Source organism: Dendrobium catenatum, unplaced genomic scaffold (assembly GCF_001605985.2).
Source record: "Dendrobium catenatum unplaced genomic scaffold, ASM160598v2 fragScaff_scaffold_273, whole genome shotgun sequence".
In the NCBI taxonomy this organism is placed as follows: Eukaryota; Viridiplantae; Streptophyta; class Magnoliopsida; order Asparagales; family Orchidaceae; genus Dendrobium; species Dendrobium catenatum.
In genome coordinates, this window is record NW_021318735.1 from 385,038 (window position 1) to 400,661 (window position 15,624).

The 15,624-nt window shown below is 38.8% G+C and overlaps 1 protein-coding gene across 2 annotated transcripts in view; it reads left to right on the forward strand.

Annotated features, from left to right (window-relative positions):
- LOC110115636 (cyclase-like protein 3) overlaps positions 1 to 15,624 on the forward strand; it is a 40,765-nt gene that overhangs the window by 13,069 nt on the left and 12,072 nt on the right. For both annotated transcript variants that reach the window (XM_028693416.1, XM_020848921.2), the window contains exons 2-3: positions 9,975 to 10,019; positions 10,560 to 10,632. In XM_028693416.1, coding sequence (XP_028549249.1) covers positions 9,975 to 10,019; positions 10,560 to 10,632 — 118 coding nt within the window. The remainder of the gene's footprint in view (positions 1 to 9,974; positions 10,020 to 10,559; positions 10,633 to 15,624) is intronic.

A 15,624-nucleotide genomic window follows, 5' to 3' on the forward strand; every position in this document is an offset into this window, starting at 1 on the left:
AAAGATGAGAGATTGCAATGAACCGATATTTCACTCCGGGTTTGAAGGATTTCCCTTCTCTGAATATTGAAATTGGAGGTTGAGATAATATGCGCTGCCTTTAGATGACGGTGTAACTGTACCTCCAACCAAGCACATGAATCCACATTCTCTATAACTTTCTCCTCTCCTCCAAGTTATGTGCAATCAACTCTTCATTCTCATCCATAGCATTATAAATAATAAATACTCATGACTGGTTTCTTCTCGGCAGTCTACTAAACCGTAGAACATGTACTAAAGGATCTCAGTGTTCAATAATGGCATAGAATCACAGTACGTCTAAATTATCATTTAACAATTAACGCTTCGTATTTTCCTTCCCCTCATTTTTCTTCCCCATGCAGAGATAAAGCCATTAAAATAGGGAGGAGTTGATATAAACATTTGCTTCAAGAGGTTGTCTCACATCCAATAGGCTCGTGCCAAGTTGTCCCCCAAATAAAAGAATTGTTGGGGGGCAAAACCTGTAGAATATAATTTTGCATTGAATTGAAAATGGTTTGCAGTGAACAAATAAATAAACGAAACTAGTGGTTGCAGGGCGAATGATTTCCTTCTTTGAAACTTTCTCAATTTTAAGGGTAAAGATTCTAATGAGTGGTTGTATATGAACTTTGTGATCTTCTTCGCTCTAGAGAGAGCGCTCTGTGTTGAGGTACATCCACCAAGTCTCTCCAATATGAGATCGATACAGTGTACTACGTCATTAAGGCTTAAGATTCATGATGGTTGTATATGAACTTTGTTGATCTTCTTCGCTTAGAAAGAGCGCTTTGTGTTGAGGTAAATCACCAAGTTTTCTCCAATATGAGATCGATACAGTTGTGCTGCAGTAGAGGGGGGTCCTAATACAGGTGTTTCCTCTTCTCCATCAACATCTTGGCCCAGCTGCTTTTGATGCAGTGCCATTATTAAGTCAACACCTGAATAACCAATTGCTCCCCGATCCTCCTCAACAACCTCCATCTAAGTAAATTGAAAATGAGATTAAGGCTAGATTCATGAGTGGTTTGTTACTATGAACTTTGTGATCTTCTTCGCTCTAGAAAAGAGCGCTCTTGTGTTGAGCGTAATCACCAAGTTTCTCCAATATGAAGATCGATACAGGTGCTGCGTAGAGGGGGGTCCATACGCAGGTGTTTCCTCTCTCCATCAACATCTGCCCAGCTGCTTTGTATGCATGGCATTATTAGTCACCCATGAATAACCAATTGCTCCTCGATCTCGCTCATACACCCATCTAGTATTAAATGAAATCAGCAATTTTTAACCTCATCTGAAGACTCAACTAATCGTAAAAAACAACAGTGTCATTAGGGACTTTGTTTAATAAGAATATTTAATCAAGGCTCCTTTCTTCATTGCTAGACCACCATCTGACATAATGTGTAACACCCAGTCTCAATTATGTCGTTTAATCTCATCAATGCTTATGCTCTGTATGTCTGCCAACTCCTTCAAAATCCATGTTTGCAACTCGTCGCTTCAACCTCTCGCCATAAAACCGACAGGATGCAACATATAAAAGTAGGCCGGCGATGTCGCAACATTAAATGGCATGACATTCTCAAAAAAAATACTGCCAGATATTCCATTCGCAACAGCCTCAACCCTCTCTGGTACCCAGCCGCAGGCATTTGATCGGGCAAAAAATATAGGGGTGCCTATACCCTTCGCCCACAGAAGCAAGAGCTATTAAAAAAACTGCCGACTGGAACTTTCTAACGAAAAACCGACGAATAGACGAGAAAAGGAAGAACAAACTCTTACATTTCAAATAAATAGTAAAAACTAGAAATCAAAAGACTTACAACAATGACTCTTGCAAAATTTAACCGACTTACAAACTTGACTCAATCACTTGACGACACCCTAAAGTTGCTTCACTTAGAGAAGAAGGATACAAGTGGAGTAGCACTTGCGGAGAGACGAAAGAGGTTAGAAGCCAAGAAGAGGGTGGAAAGAGCCCGCAAGATTTCCGGAGGGGATGAGAAAGAAGGGTGAAAGAGCCCGCCAGGATTTCGAAGCAAACCAGCAGGTTATAGCTTTTCCAAAAATAACATATCATTCTCTTTTTTCGACATGGATTGAGACTGGTGTTACCATTATGTCAGATGGGTGGTCTAGCATGAAGAGAAGGAGCTTGATTAATATTCTTATTAACAATCCCTATGACACTGTGTTTTTACGATTAGTTGAAGCTTCAGATGAGGTTAAAAATGCTGAATTCATTTTCAATTTACTAGATGGGGTTGTTGAGGAGATCGGGGAGCAATTGGTTATTCAGGTGGTGACTAATAATGCCACTGCATACAAAGCAGCTGGGCAGATGTTGATGGAGAAGAGGAAACACCTGTATTGGACCCCCCTCTACGCAGCACACTGTATCGATCTCATATTGGAGAAACTTGGTGATTTACCTCAACACAAGAGCGCTCTTTCTAGAGCGAAGAAGATCACAAAGTTCATATACAACCACTCATGAATCTTAGCCTTAATGAGGTAGTACACTGTATCGATCTCATATTGGAGGAACTTGGTGATGTACCTCAACACAAGAGCTCTCTTTCTAGAGCGAAGAAGATCACAAAGTTCATATACAACCACTCATAGATCTTAACCTTAATGAGAAAGTTTTCAAAGAAGGAAATCATTCGCCCTGCAACCACTAGTTTCGTTATTTTATTTGTTCACTGCAAACCATTTTCAATTCCTAATGCAAATTTATTCTACAGGTTTGCCACATCTTATTTGACACTGCAGAGCCTATTGGATGTGAGACAACCTCTTGAAGCAATGTTTATATCAACTCAATGGCTTAATTCTGCATGGGGGAAGAAAACTGAGGGGAAGGAAATACGAAGGTTAATTTTAAATGATAAATTTTAGACTACTGTGATCTATGCCATATTGAACACGAGATCCTTAGTACAAGTTCTACGTTTAGTAGATGCCGAGAAGAAACCAGTCATGAGTTTTATTTATAATGCTATGGATGAGATGAAGAAGTTGATTGCACATAACTTGGGAGGAGAGGAGACAAGTTATAGAGAAATTTGGGATATCATTGATGCTTGGTGGGAGGTACAGTTACACCGTCATCTAAATGCAGCGCCATATTATCTCAATCCTCAATTTCAATATTCAGAGAGGAAATCCTCAAACCCGGAGGTGAAGTATCATTGCATGGAACGACTAATACCTGACCAGATTGTTAGGGAGCTTGTAGATTTACAACTTATTTTATTTTAGAATAAGGAGGGATTTTTTGGTCTGCAAGCAGTAAGATCAACTATTGCCAACCAGTCTCCAGGTATACCTATTCTTATAAATACATAACACTTTAATATGTTTTGATTAACATTTTTTTCTTTAAAATAGTTGAATGAAGGATCCAATTTGGTGATTCCACCCCTGAGTTAGAGAGTTTTGCTGTTAGAGTTTTGGGCCTCACTTGTTTTTCTTCTAGGTGTGAGCGAAACTAGAGTACATGTAGTCAAGTGCAAATAAAGAGAAGAAATCGACTTTAAACACTCAGAATGAACTCCCATGTGTATATTATACACAACAAGAGGTTGAGAGAAAGGAGGTTGAGGAACAAAGGTTTGAAGATGATGAGGACCCTTTGATGTGTGATGATGTGACATCTGATAATGAGTGGTTAATAGATGATGAGACAGATTTGTCATTATCAGACTTGCAACTAGAGGATCTAAGTGTGGATGTCTTGAGGGGTGAATCAGATCAAGTGGGCACATCCACTAGTACCACACCACACATATCCAGTAGCTCTGGAGCACAACAACCAAATAAAGGTATTCCACAGCTTCTTATATGTTATTACATTATATTTATATCAAGTGGGTAAGTAACATAATAATGATCATTCTTGTTGAAGAGGGAAGAAAAAAGTGAGTCACATTGAATATGATGAAGATATGACATTCATAAATACAATTGGAGAAGAAGATTCCCTTGAAAATCCATTTAGTGATAGGACATGATTTGATTATATATGTTCTTTCTTATTTGTATTTTGGAAGTTTTGATAGATTAATATTTTGTGGTTCTATACTTTGGAACATGATTTTATTGCATCTATTTTCTTACTTTCCACTGATTTCACTTATCATTTAGATGGTTTTATTGTATGATAGAATCTTACTATTATTTACCTGCTAAACCTCTTAAATTCAAATTTACGCAATTCTTCGTCTGTGAGGCTTACGCCTAACACCGCCTCGAGGTTTACGCCTCGCCTCACAGACGAAAAATGCCTCGAGGCTTATTTACGCAATTTTAAACCTTGGTATAATTCCACCTCAGCTCTCGATCATGAGTTGTGGTCACTCATAGGTGATTTGTTATACTCATTATAAACTCTCTTGTGTTATGAATAGATCACTGCATTGTAGATTCCTTGCATCACAAGTATGGATGATATCTTCTCCACATCTTTCTTGCATTGGTTTGTAGGGTGCTATATTCATTGTATATGAATTATTGTTGTTCATGGGGATCTATCGTTATGTCTAGTATGTACCTCTTGCACTTAATTAGGAGTTGCTATATGTTAGAATTCATAGAATTTGAGAAGGGTAAAAATACATTCTAATTATTATACAAAATTATTCCTATTTATAGATTTATACAAGATGTCTTAATAAAGAAATAAATAACTTCTAATTGATACATAATTGCCTCAATATAATCCTTCCTAATTCAGCTACCCAAATATAGAAGGATATTGGTGTGATCCAAGTGAGCCTCCCACAGATTCTTATCCTGACCGTGGGATCAAATGCTAAGGGACGGCTGAGATTTTGACACTCCCCCTCAAGCTGGAGACCAGCTTGCAATTACTCGCTCAGAGGTAGAGCTGCATTGGTTATGGATAGGATATCAACCATCAGAGTAAGCTGGCAATGAAGGCCGATGATGGAAAACTATCCTCAAAATTCCAACAATTAAGGCCGGTTGTTGGAACTTGTATTCCTCGGAATTCCAGCAATGAAGGCCGGTGATGGGAACATCCTCAAAATTCCGGCAATAAAGGTCGGTGGTGGAAACTAGTATTCCTCAACATTTTGGCAATGAAGGCCGATGATAGGAACTCGACTCTCGTTCGATGTCCTACGGCAATGAAGGCCGCTGGTGCAAAACAGAGGGCACGAGCTGTTTGGACCGCACGACTCCAACGGCAATGAAGGCCGCTTTCTTCTCTCCGCTTTCTTTGATTTGTATATCACAAGCGATTCCAAAATAAGATTCCTTTGATCTTAAGTTACGGCAATAAAGGCCGGTTTTTTTTTTCCTACAATAAAAGTTGAAAGGCCCTTTTAATTTTAAATTGAACCTTACTGGACCGGACTGATCCAAAGCTCGGCAAGGGCCTGCACGCAGGGAGCCACTCGCTCGAAGTTTTCTTGATTCGCAGGAGGCTTCTTTGACTCCTTCGTATTCTTTCTTCCTGTCCGATTGGGCTCCCTGCCTGTTCGACTCAACTCCTTCGGTGCTCCTCCCTTCCTGTCGGGTCGGATCGGGATACTTGCACCGCACGGTTCCGCACAGGATGCTCACCACGAGAGCTTCGGTGTCGTCCTTCGGGTGCATCATAGGAGGTGCTTCTTCGGCTCCGCTCCCTCGTGGCTGTTCAACAAATCCTTCAACGACTTCTCCCTTCTGTCGGATTGGAAGGTACGACGCTTCTTCGACTCCTTCATCTCCTACGTGGCTGTTCGACTAGGTTCCTTGGACGATCTTCCCTTCCTATCGGATCGAGATGCTCGCCACGTTCTGCACGGTTCCGCCTCTCCAGCTGCAAGCGGGAGCCTTGGTGTCGTCCTTCGGTTTCGACAACCGGTCGGCTTCTTCGTGTCGACACTGGATGAGGCAGTCACAACTGGCTTCTCCAATCGCAAGCGCCGCACAGTTCTGTCTTCCGATCCCTTCTTCTTCTTTCTTTTTCTCCTTTGGCGATCTACGATTTTTCTTCCATGGCAATAGGATTTGGATCCGGCCGACTTCTTCGTGTCGACCGTGGATGAGGCTTCGGGTTCGTTTTCCGTTAGGCTCCGGCAAGACCACTTCCCGCAAGCGGTATTTCTCGGACACGATCTTTCTCGCTCGATCGGCAGCAAAGGGACGGGAGCTCGCTCGTGCGGTATCTCCGCTTCGTCTCGGCTTCTTTTCCTCTCGGATTTTTCTTTTTCTGCTCCGTTGATCTAAGATCGTCTTTCGACGACAATTAAGGCCGTTGGCTCTGATACCATATTAGAATTCATAGAATTTGAGAAGGGTAAAAATACCTTCTAATTATTATACAAAATTATCCCTATTTATAGATCTATACAAGATGTCTTAATAAAGAAATAAATAACTTCTAATTGATACATAATTGCCTCAATATAATCCTTCCTAATTCAGCTACCCAAATATAGAAGGATATTGGTGTGATCCAAGTGAGCCTCCCACAGATTCTTATCCTGACCGTGGGATCAAATGCTAAGGGACGGCTGAGATTTTGACACTATCTTACCACTCATAACTTCATTTTAAGCATGATATCGAGCTCCTTCATGCTTGGTTCCAACTCCACGTTGTCATGAGATTGGTTCTATATGGTTTGTTCATTCGAGTTCAAATCTCTTATGATTCATTCGAATTCCTTGTGCCATAGTTTGACTTGAATTCTTATGGATCATTCAATTCAAGCTGAGCATAGTTCATTATCAAAACCCACTTGATATTGCATGGTTCAAGCTCAATATATTTAAGTTTCCATGCACTTAGCTTAAGTCTTGCTGATTTATTTAAATTTGAGTTAGGTTTATGCTCAATTCAAGTTTGAATTAGTGTTTAACTCTGTCTCACTTGAGTTCAAAATCTAGTTCAAGTTTGAGTCCAAGTATAGTTCCGGCTTAAAGTGAGCCTCTTCCGTTCGTTTGAGGCCCCTGTGGTCCAACTCAAGTCTTTTTTTGAGTTCAAATATTCAAGTCATGCTTAATATGCAAATCAAGTCCAACTTGAGTTCAAGTCCAAGTGTAGTTTTTTTACAGTTTATTTAAGTTTTGAGTTCTCTTGGAGTTTTGATTTTGAACTTGAGCTCCCTCACATATGATTCAATTAAGTTCAAATTATATTCTAAGGTTCTCAAGTTTGAGTTTAAGTGCATGTCCTTTGAGTCTAAATCAGGTCCGAGTGCGGTCGTATGTTCACCCGAAATTTTGACAACTTCCCGGCGTCTCCCGCGTTTAGGGGAAAATCCGAGAGACTAGCCTTCCCCTCGTCGCTACTTGAGCGCTTCGTGTAGGTGTCTAATGACACCGCAACTGCAAATTCTTCAATCCCCTCCCGCTACATGAGCATTTAAGGGTCTTGGGCACCTGTTGAAAAGAGCACAGGGATTTGCCCACATATGGGTACTTAGTTTTTGTTCCCCTCACGCTATATGAGCGGTCCGGGGATTACCTACCGTGTCGCAAGCGTCGTGCCGGTTTCCCTCCCTACTACGCTACATGAGCGCGTAGGGGGTTTGCTGGCTCGTCGCTAACGTCGAGAAAAGGATTTTTGAGTTAGAAATTTTTATACCTTCGCGGGGAGATGGCGGTGATGGCGGGATACACAAAAAATACATTTCTTTTCCCTCTTCTCTCTTTTTTTTTTAATATCTCCCTTCTTTTTTTTTGAAAATATTTCTCTCCCTCTGTTTTTTTGGCTTTTCTTCTTCTTTATTTTAATAATAATAATAATAATAAAAAGAAAGATGTATACCTAAACTAAGAGAGGTAGAGGGGATCGGGCAGGAGGCCAAATCGGGAGGCGTCGGGCTTCAGGTAAGGTGGATCGGGGGAGTTCGGAAAGGGAAGGAGATCGGGAGAAGAAGCTCTGTGCGTGTGGAGTTCGGAGAAGCAGAGAGCGTCGTGAGAGAGAGCTTCGGCAGTGCCTTGGCTTCGTTTGGTATTTAACGACATCTGCGGTCGTTCAATCGAGGTGAGCCGCAGGATATCCGGAAGAGACGCGATTATAGCGGGATATCTGGACTGGTTCGGCGCCGTCTATAATGAATAGTCCTTTAGCTAGTGGCGGGATTTATGCTGGATTTCCGACAATATTTGTGGATCCATCGGGTTACAGCAGGTAGGTATTTCATTTCATTCGTTTTGGGTATTATATGGAGGTCAACAGAGGCGAGGTTGGAGGGTCTGATCGAGCGGTTCGTTTGAGGTGGAGGTAGGGTACGTTGGTCGGCGGTTTAAGCTAAGAGCAAGATGCGACTAGCAAGATGGCTTTGGCAAGGGGAATTCAAACCAGGTATGGACCTCGGTTTGGGTTTGATCTAGGCTTGGCGGATAGCCGGATGGCCTCGGATGTGTATGACTTGAGGAGTTCTGTCAGATGGGAGGTTATAGGTGTCGACAGTGGAGGTCTACTAAAGTTCGAGTTCGGCTCTAGGTGATGGGTCGGTCGACGACGTCTAGAGATGGGAGGGGAAGATTCAGTCAGAGCCGAGGTAGAGAAGGCCGGTCGATTCTCTGCTGCGGCTTGGAGGCATTGGGTTATGAGTCGAAGCTGAAGAACTAAACGACAGGAGGTCTGGCTTCGTTTGGGTTGGAGGTTAGAAGCGGTTGATAGGATTTGGAGGTATAAGGGATTCGGTCAGATGCTAGAGAAGAGGCGAAGAAGCTTCGGGAGTTCTGCAACATGGAAGAAGTTTGCGTGTGGGAGAGAAAAACCAGTGAAGGGCTTCAGTTCTACCTCATAATAGTGCGAATGAGGGCAGGGGTCATGCACGCGGGCTTGAAGAGACCATTCGGCGGCATTTGCAGAAGATGGAGCAACAGATTTGGCGGAGATACGACATGGGCAAGGTGACAGAGGTAAGTTTCTTAAGCCTTTATTTTTTTTGTTTCTTTTTGACTTAGCATAGAGGTCAACACAAGCCAAATGCATTCTTTTACTTCAACCATCCAACTTGAATTCTACTTATAATATCTCATCTATTTCACCATCACTCTAAATAATAGACCCAAGATATCTAAATGTGTACTCTTATTAATGACTTGATCGCCCAAAGTCACAATCCCCCACTAGAACTATTACTACTAAAATTATACTCCATTTATTCGGTTTTAGATCTACTCAAACGAAAACCTTTAGACTCTAAATCTGACCTCCATAATTCAAGTTTACCTTCAACATTTAATAAAAACACAAATATGTAAGGATGTTAAGATTTTTTTATTTTATTTTTTAAGGATATTAAGATATTTGATTGTCCTTTTTCACAAAAATAGGGTGTACTATTATTCTTGTTTTACAATGTTATAAATAGAATGACTGCAAAAAGCTAGACTATATGAGGTTTATAAAAGCTTTGTGAAAAAAACCTGGCATATCTTACAGGGCTTAAACTTACTTTCGTTATTTATCTTGTTTATGCAAAATTTTCTGAAAAAGAAAAAATCAAAGTCTTTTCAAATCTACATTATAACAATAATCCACTGACCTGATAAGGAACTTGGCTAGAAAAAGGACTTGTGTTTATCGGTGTCATGTCTATACTTTGTTTCTGCTTGATAATTTAAGGTTTACGTTATAACCGTGTATTGCATCCATTGTAATGATAAGTTTTACATCTAATGCATACTGTAAAAGGAAAAACATGTAATTCGCGCCTAAATTGCTGAAATTATGCATACTTGTTACTGAAATGATACAGCTTCTGAACGCCAGAATTGATTATCTTTATTATTGATGGATCATTCTGTTAGAGTTTGCTTTTGATGTTTTTTTATTGCCATGGAATACTACCGAAACTGTTTTATCTGTACCTTCTTAGTTATGATTATCTAATTAACATACGAATTTCATTCACTTTCCTGATTCTTGTGACCACTACATGATATAGCATATTCACATTTTTCTTATAGGTCCTGCTTTGTTGGTTGATGTTCCGAGAGACAAGAATATAACAGGTAGCTTCTACTCGAAACTGCGTAGTTTTAGTTATAAAATTGCTTTTGACCTCAACATCAAAAGTGAAAAAAGTTGCCCCTGAAATGTTATTTATTTTTTGTTCTATTGAAGATTTTTATTTTTATTTTTTAAACCATGGTTGAATTTAGTTCTGCTTTTCTTGTGGTTCTATGGCATGAATGCTTGCTTGCTCAAAATATATATTTTTGTTAATTTGACATTCTCAAATTCTACTACAAGTTTATTTTAATTAGATTGCAGTCAGGTCTTACGTTTCATTGTCTTTACGGGTACACATATATGACTAAATATTATTTCTTTTCTTTTCCCATTTTTCCATAATATATAACGGTTGCTTTTTGTAGCCTTCGTTCAGCAGAATCAGTTGGTCTGAAGGTAAGGTTGTTGGTGTGTTGCGAGGGTGTTTAATAAGAACAAACAAAGTATTGTGGAGGGTGATTGTCAAATGTTTCTTATTTATTTATTTATGTAGATGAACTGAATCTCTTCATGAGTTGCTTAATTTATACTTCATACAGCTGAAGCAATGGAGTCCCTGCATATTCCAAGAGGAGTTCGACGTGTGCTTTTCAGGACACTGAATACTGATAAGTAAAATATTCTACCACTTTTTTTTTCTTTTCTTTTGACTAACATTTTCTAGTTAATTCTGCTTGAGAATAACTGTTACGATTTTGTAACTTAAGCTGTTCGTCCCAATTAATACTGATGTTAAGCCACTCTGTACGTCACTTCTATGCTTTATCTGATATTTGGATATATAAAAAAATCAGAAGAGTTTCACTGTCACGCACTATTGCTTGAAGTGGGTTTTATTGGCCCACCCATGGTTTAAAATTGCGCAATATGAGGCTCGCCTTGAGGCCCGCATTTGCGCAATTCCAGTAAAAAACGCTTCAATGCTTACGTCTCAAGTTTTTTTTTAATGAGACTTACGCCTCAACTTGGTTGAGGTTCTCCTTGAGGCCCGCCTCGCCTCACTGGCATGAGGCTTACGCCTCACGCTATATATATTAAAACTTACATAAATCTTGAAGTAAATGCCCGACATTGGACTTTATAGGAGAGGAGGAAGGGGAGAGAGCAGTTCATCATAATGATGATTCAAATGAAGAACCCCTTGGTGATGACAACGTTGATGACTTATGAGTTTTTATGTGATATGTCATTGCTATTTGTTTTTGAAAATTGGAATTATATGTTAATGAAAAGAATACTGGGATTTGGGAAAGATAGAATTTTGAGTTGAACTATATTTCATGTTGTCTTATTATTGGAATATTTTGATTTCACTTCATATCTTATGCTTTTTTATATTTTACATTATTCATTCATTAGTATATAAAAAAATTATCATTTTATGTTTACGCAATCTAAACGCCTTGAGGCTTATGCCTCACCTCACGGATGAAAAACGCCTCAATACCCGAATACGCAATTTTAAACATTGGGCCCACCTAATCAAATGATTTTTGTGTAGGTTTTTTAGGGAGGGTTTTGTTGTCACTGTCACCTGTTAAATAAAAAGGGATATATGTCTTCCACCTATATTTTTTTTTCATTATTCAAGACATGGAATCACAAGTGCATTAATTTGTTCCTTATCATCTTTAACATATTGCTTTTTGCTAACTTCGGTGTTGCAGCTGATAAGTTCATATCCAATTGATTATCCTTATTTTTTAAGAATTGTTTTTGAATAGCTATTTTTTTGCTGAGGTGAATTATGCATGATAGAGATCTACTAATTTACACTCATCACAAATGTCGAGAAAATATATGATTTGAATGATGTCTTATTTTTGTTTCATTGTTTCATAGTTTTATTTTAGTTTGTTGGGACATGTCTTGAATGATGCTTGTGCGATCGAGATTTGTTCTCTTATTAGTTCTGATTCTATGGTTTGATTGTTGTTTTGGTTAGCTTAATCTTCAATTCATTGGTTGTTTTTCAGTTTATCGATTTGGGTGTAAGAGTTCTACTTTTCTATCCTAATTGTTGTTTCTATGTTGCAGTAGTGTTTCTGTACTACTGTGAGCTTTCTAGTTTGGTTCCTGTAGCACTTTGTAGGGGTGTCACAGGACACGAAAACCCGACCCAAACCCGATTCGGAAATTTCGGGTTAGACCCGACCCGTTTCCAAAATGGGTCGGGGTTCGGGTTCCTGGATTCGACTCCTTTGAAAAATGGGTCGGGTTCAGGTTGACCCGACGGGTTGCCGGGTCCCGGGTCAACCCAGAAACTCGTATGAAATGACTGTCCGGCTGCCCACAGACCTGCCAGAGCATGCCCGCCCCCTGCCTGGCTGCCCGTGGACCTGCCCGAGCCTACCCGCCCCCTGCCCGCGGTTGCCCGAGCTTTGCCTGCGTAGTTGCCCGCGCGCCCGCTGATGCTGCCTGCGCCTTCCAGCAGTTGGCCGCGCGCCCGAGGCTGCTACGCGGCTGCTAGCCCGCACTCCCGCGCGCTTCCATCCCCGCGCACCCGCCCGTGTGGCCGCACCAGCCTGCTCCAGCCCGCATCTAAAAAATAATAAAATGGATGTTCTACCAATCTATCAAAAATTTGATCAAGAAATGGCAAAGGATTACCTTTAATCCCATATCTTTTTTGCTTTTGTCATTGATATTCTCACAAGACATTTGCAAGAGGATGTACCCTAGTCTATGTTTTTGGCTGATGATATTCTTCTTGTCCATAAGACTAGAGAGGGAATTAAAAGAAAATTTGAATTATGAAGATTAACCTTAGAGTCTGAAGGTTTTCGTTTGAGTAAGTCTACCACTGAATATGTGGAGTGTAATTTTAGTAGTAATAAATCTAGTAGTGGGATTATGACATTAGGTGATCAAGTCATTAAAAAAAAGTGCACGTTTTAGATATCTCAGGTCTATTATTCAAAGTGATTGTGAAATAGATGGAGATATTCTGAGTAGAAATTAAGTTGGATGGTTAAAGTGAACAATTGCGTTGGGCTTATTGTGTATTAGAGAAGTACCCCTCAAACTTAAGGAAAATTTTTATAAGATGATGGTGAGATCTGTAATGCTTTATTGCTCAGAATATTGGCCATTAAAAAAGAAGTATAAATTAGTTTAAGTGTTGCAGAGATGATGATGCTTAGGTGGATGAGTAAGTTTATACTTGGAGACATAATGTAAAACAACTACATATGTGAAAATAGTGGATTAGCTCCAATGGCAAATAAGATTAGAGTGTCACCTTAGATGGTTTGGTCACATAAAACACCAGCCATCCGATGATCCAATTAGAAGAGAATATTGGAGACTATACTTGATCGTCATAATCTGGATGTGATGTAGATAAATAAAAATTATTTTCGATAATATGTCTAATACAATGATGAACATCAAGGATAAATCAAAAGATAAAGTAAAAGCTAGGATGGATTTGAAGGTTTTTTATAGGAGGAAAATGCTTGAGTTAAAGGAATGTGGAAATGATAAAATTCTAAAGCCAAAAGCTCCATTCACCTTCACTTTAGATTAGAAATGAGCACTTTGTTAAAGGGTGTAGAACTTAAAGCTACCTGATGGATATGCTTCAACATCAATAGATCTGTTGACATGAGATTAAGGAGGTTGTTTGGATTAAAAAGGCATGACTATTACATCTTTATGGAATGTTTGCTACCTATTTCTTTCAATTCTCTTCTAGATTCAATCTTAAAACTCACAACCAAACTAAGTATCTTCTTCAAGGACTTATGCTCATCAAGACTTGATGAAGAAGCTTTATTCCATATTGAGTATAACATTCCTTTCATTATGTGCAAGCTTCAGAAGATATTCCCTCCAGAGTTTTCTTGACTCCATGGAGCATCTGCCCATGCATTTATCATATGAGACTAGAGTCGGATGACTTGTTTAATATCGGTCGATGTATCCTTTTAAGATATAATTTTGTGCGAAAATAACATAAAAAATATTATTATTAAATTTTAAATTTATGACCATACATCATTTAGGTGATTTAATAAACTTAAGAAGACTATAAATAATAAAGCACATCCGAAAGGATCAATTAGTGAAGCATATATATGATGTATGATATTACTAAATTTTACTCTACTATTTTGTCATTGAGTTACACTCAATAAGAAATATTGTACCTCAAAATTTGAATGATCCAAATGTATGTTTATCTCCTTGTAATATATCAGTATTTAACGGAGGTGGCGAGGTAGTAGGTTCTTGTACTATGCACTATTTAACTAATAAGGAGATGAGAGTTGCCTCATAATATATACTGCTTAATTATACTGAAGTTGAACTATATGTCAATTAAGTTTAAGTGAAGATTTTGTAAATTTTATAGACTCATGCATAAAGACCCTAAATTCAAACTTTTGCAGGTAGTTCATTAATGGTCTTACTATAATGTCATTATTAGAGCAGCAAAAGTTGGTGAAATAAAAAATTTTAAATTGGTTCAAAGAATCGTTATATTTTGACAAGTCGCTTCAACCTTATATCTAATCAAATGTAGTGAGAATGATAATAATATGCTTACACTTTCTACACCAATTAGGTCCACAATGAAGCCATAAATTTACAAGAGTAAGGATTAATGAATCTAGCTTGGGGACATATGAGATTAGTAAAATATTGGCCAATTTTTATTGTTAATGATAACAAATTTTAAACCAAAACTTGGTGTGAAGGTCAGAAAATAGAAAACTGTGTTGTATGTACAAAATGGAATAATCATACAGGTAATGATTATGAGTATTATGGGGTCTTATAGGAAGTACTATAGTTGGAATATCTTTGTGAAGGGAACAACGTGTATATATCTTATTGTTATTGGTTTGATCTAGTGAAAAAAAGAGGAACTAGGGTACATCCACTTTATGGTATTATATTGTTGACCTTATTTATATATGAGGCCACTTTTGACCCCCTTCTGAACTCTAAACCCTAGGACCCCCTAGACCCTAGGTTCCCCTTGACTCTAGGTCTAAGGATTCTCCTAGTTCCCACACCTCAAGATCAATCTAGACCTTAACTCAACCAAAATCCAAGGTTAAGGGCTCAGGTCCTGAAATCCCTTCTAGGTGATTCTCCCAATACCTTGAAACCTAGTCAATTGGCATCTGATTCAGGATCTATCAATTGCATATTGATATGACATGTCTCTGGTACCAACAATCTAAATTTGAGCTCATTTGGAGGACTCTGAACCCAAAAAATAAATTAAGTTCCAAAGGTTGCAAAATCTTCAAATATTTATGACCCATGCCACTGGACCTATCTCATAGTAGAACTTGACCTTGGAGCCCCCTTCAAACCTTTTGATCCCCTCCAATTCTTTAACTTGATTATGTTAAACATTAATCTACATTCTTTTGGGTTTACCTGGGCTCAAAATTGACTTGAGGCCAAATTGACCAAAATGCCCTTTTGACCAAAATCCAAATTGACTTAACTTCATTCACATTTGAAATCTTGTTAAACCTTTTCTAAAACGCCAATTGGGACTTATTTTACCCAACCTCAAACCTTGAGTAAACTTGTTTGACTAGGTCAACTTAGTTGGACCTAATGACCCATTAAGAGCCTAAA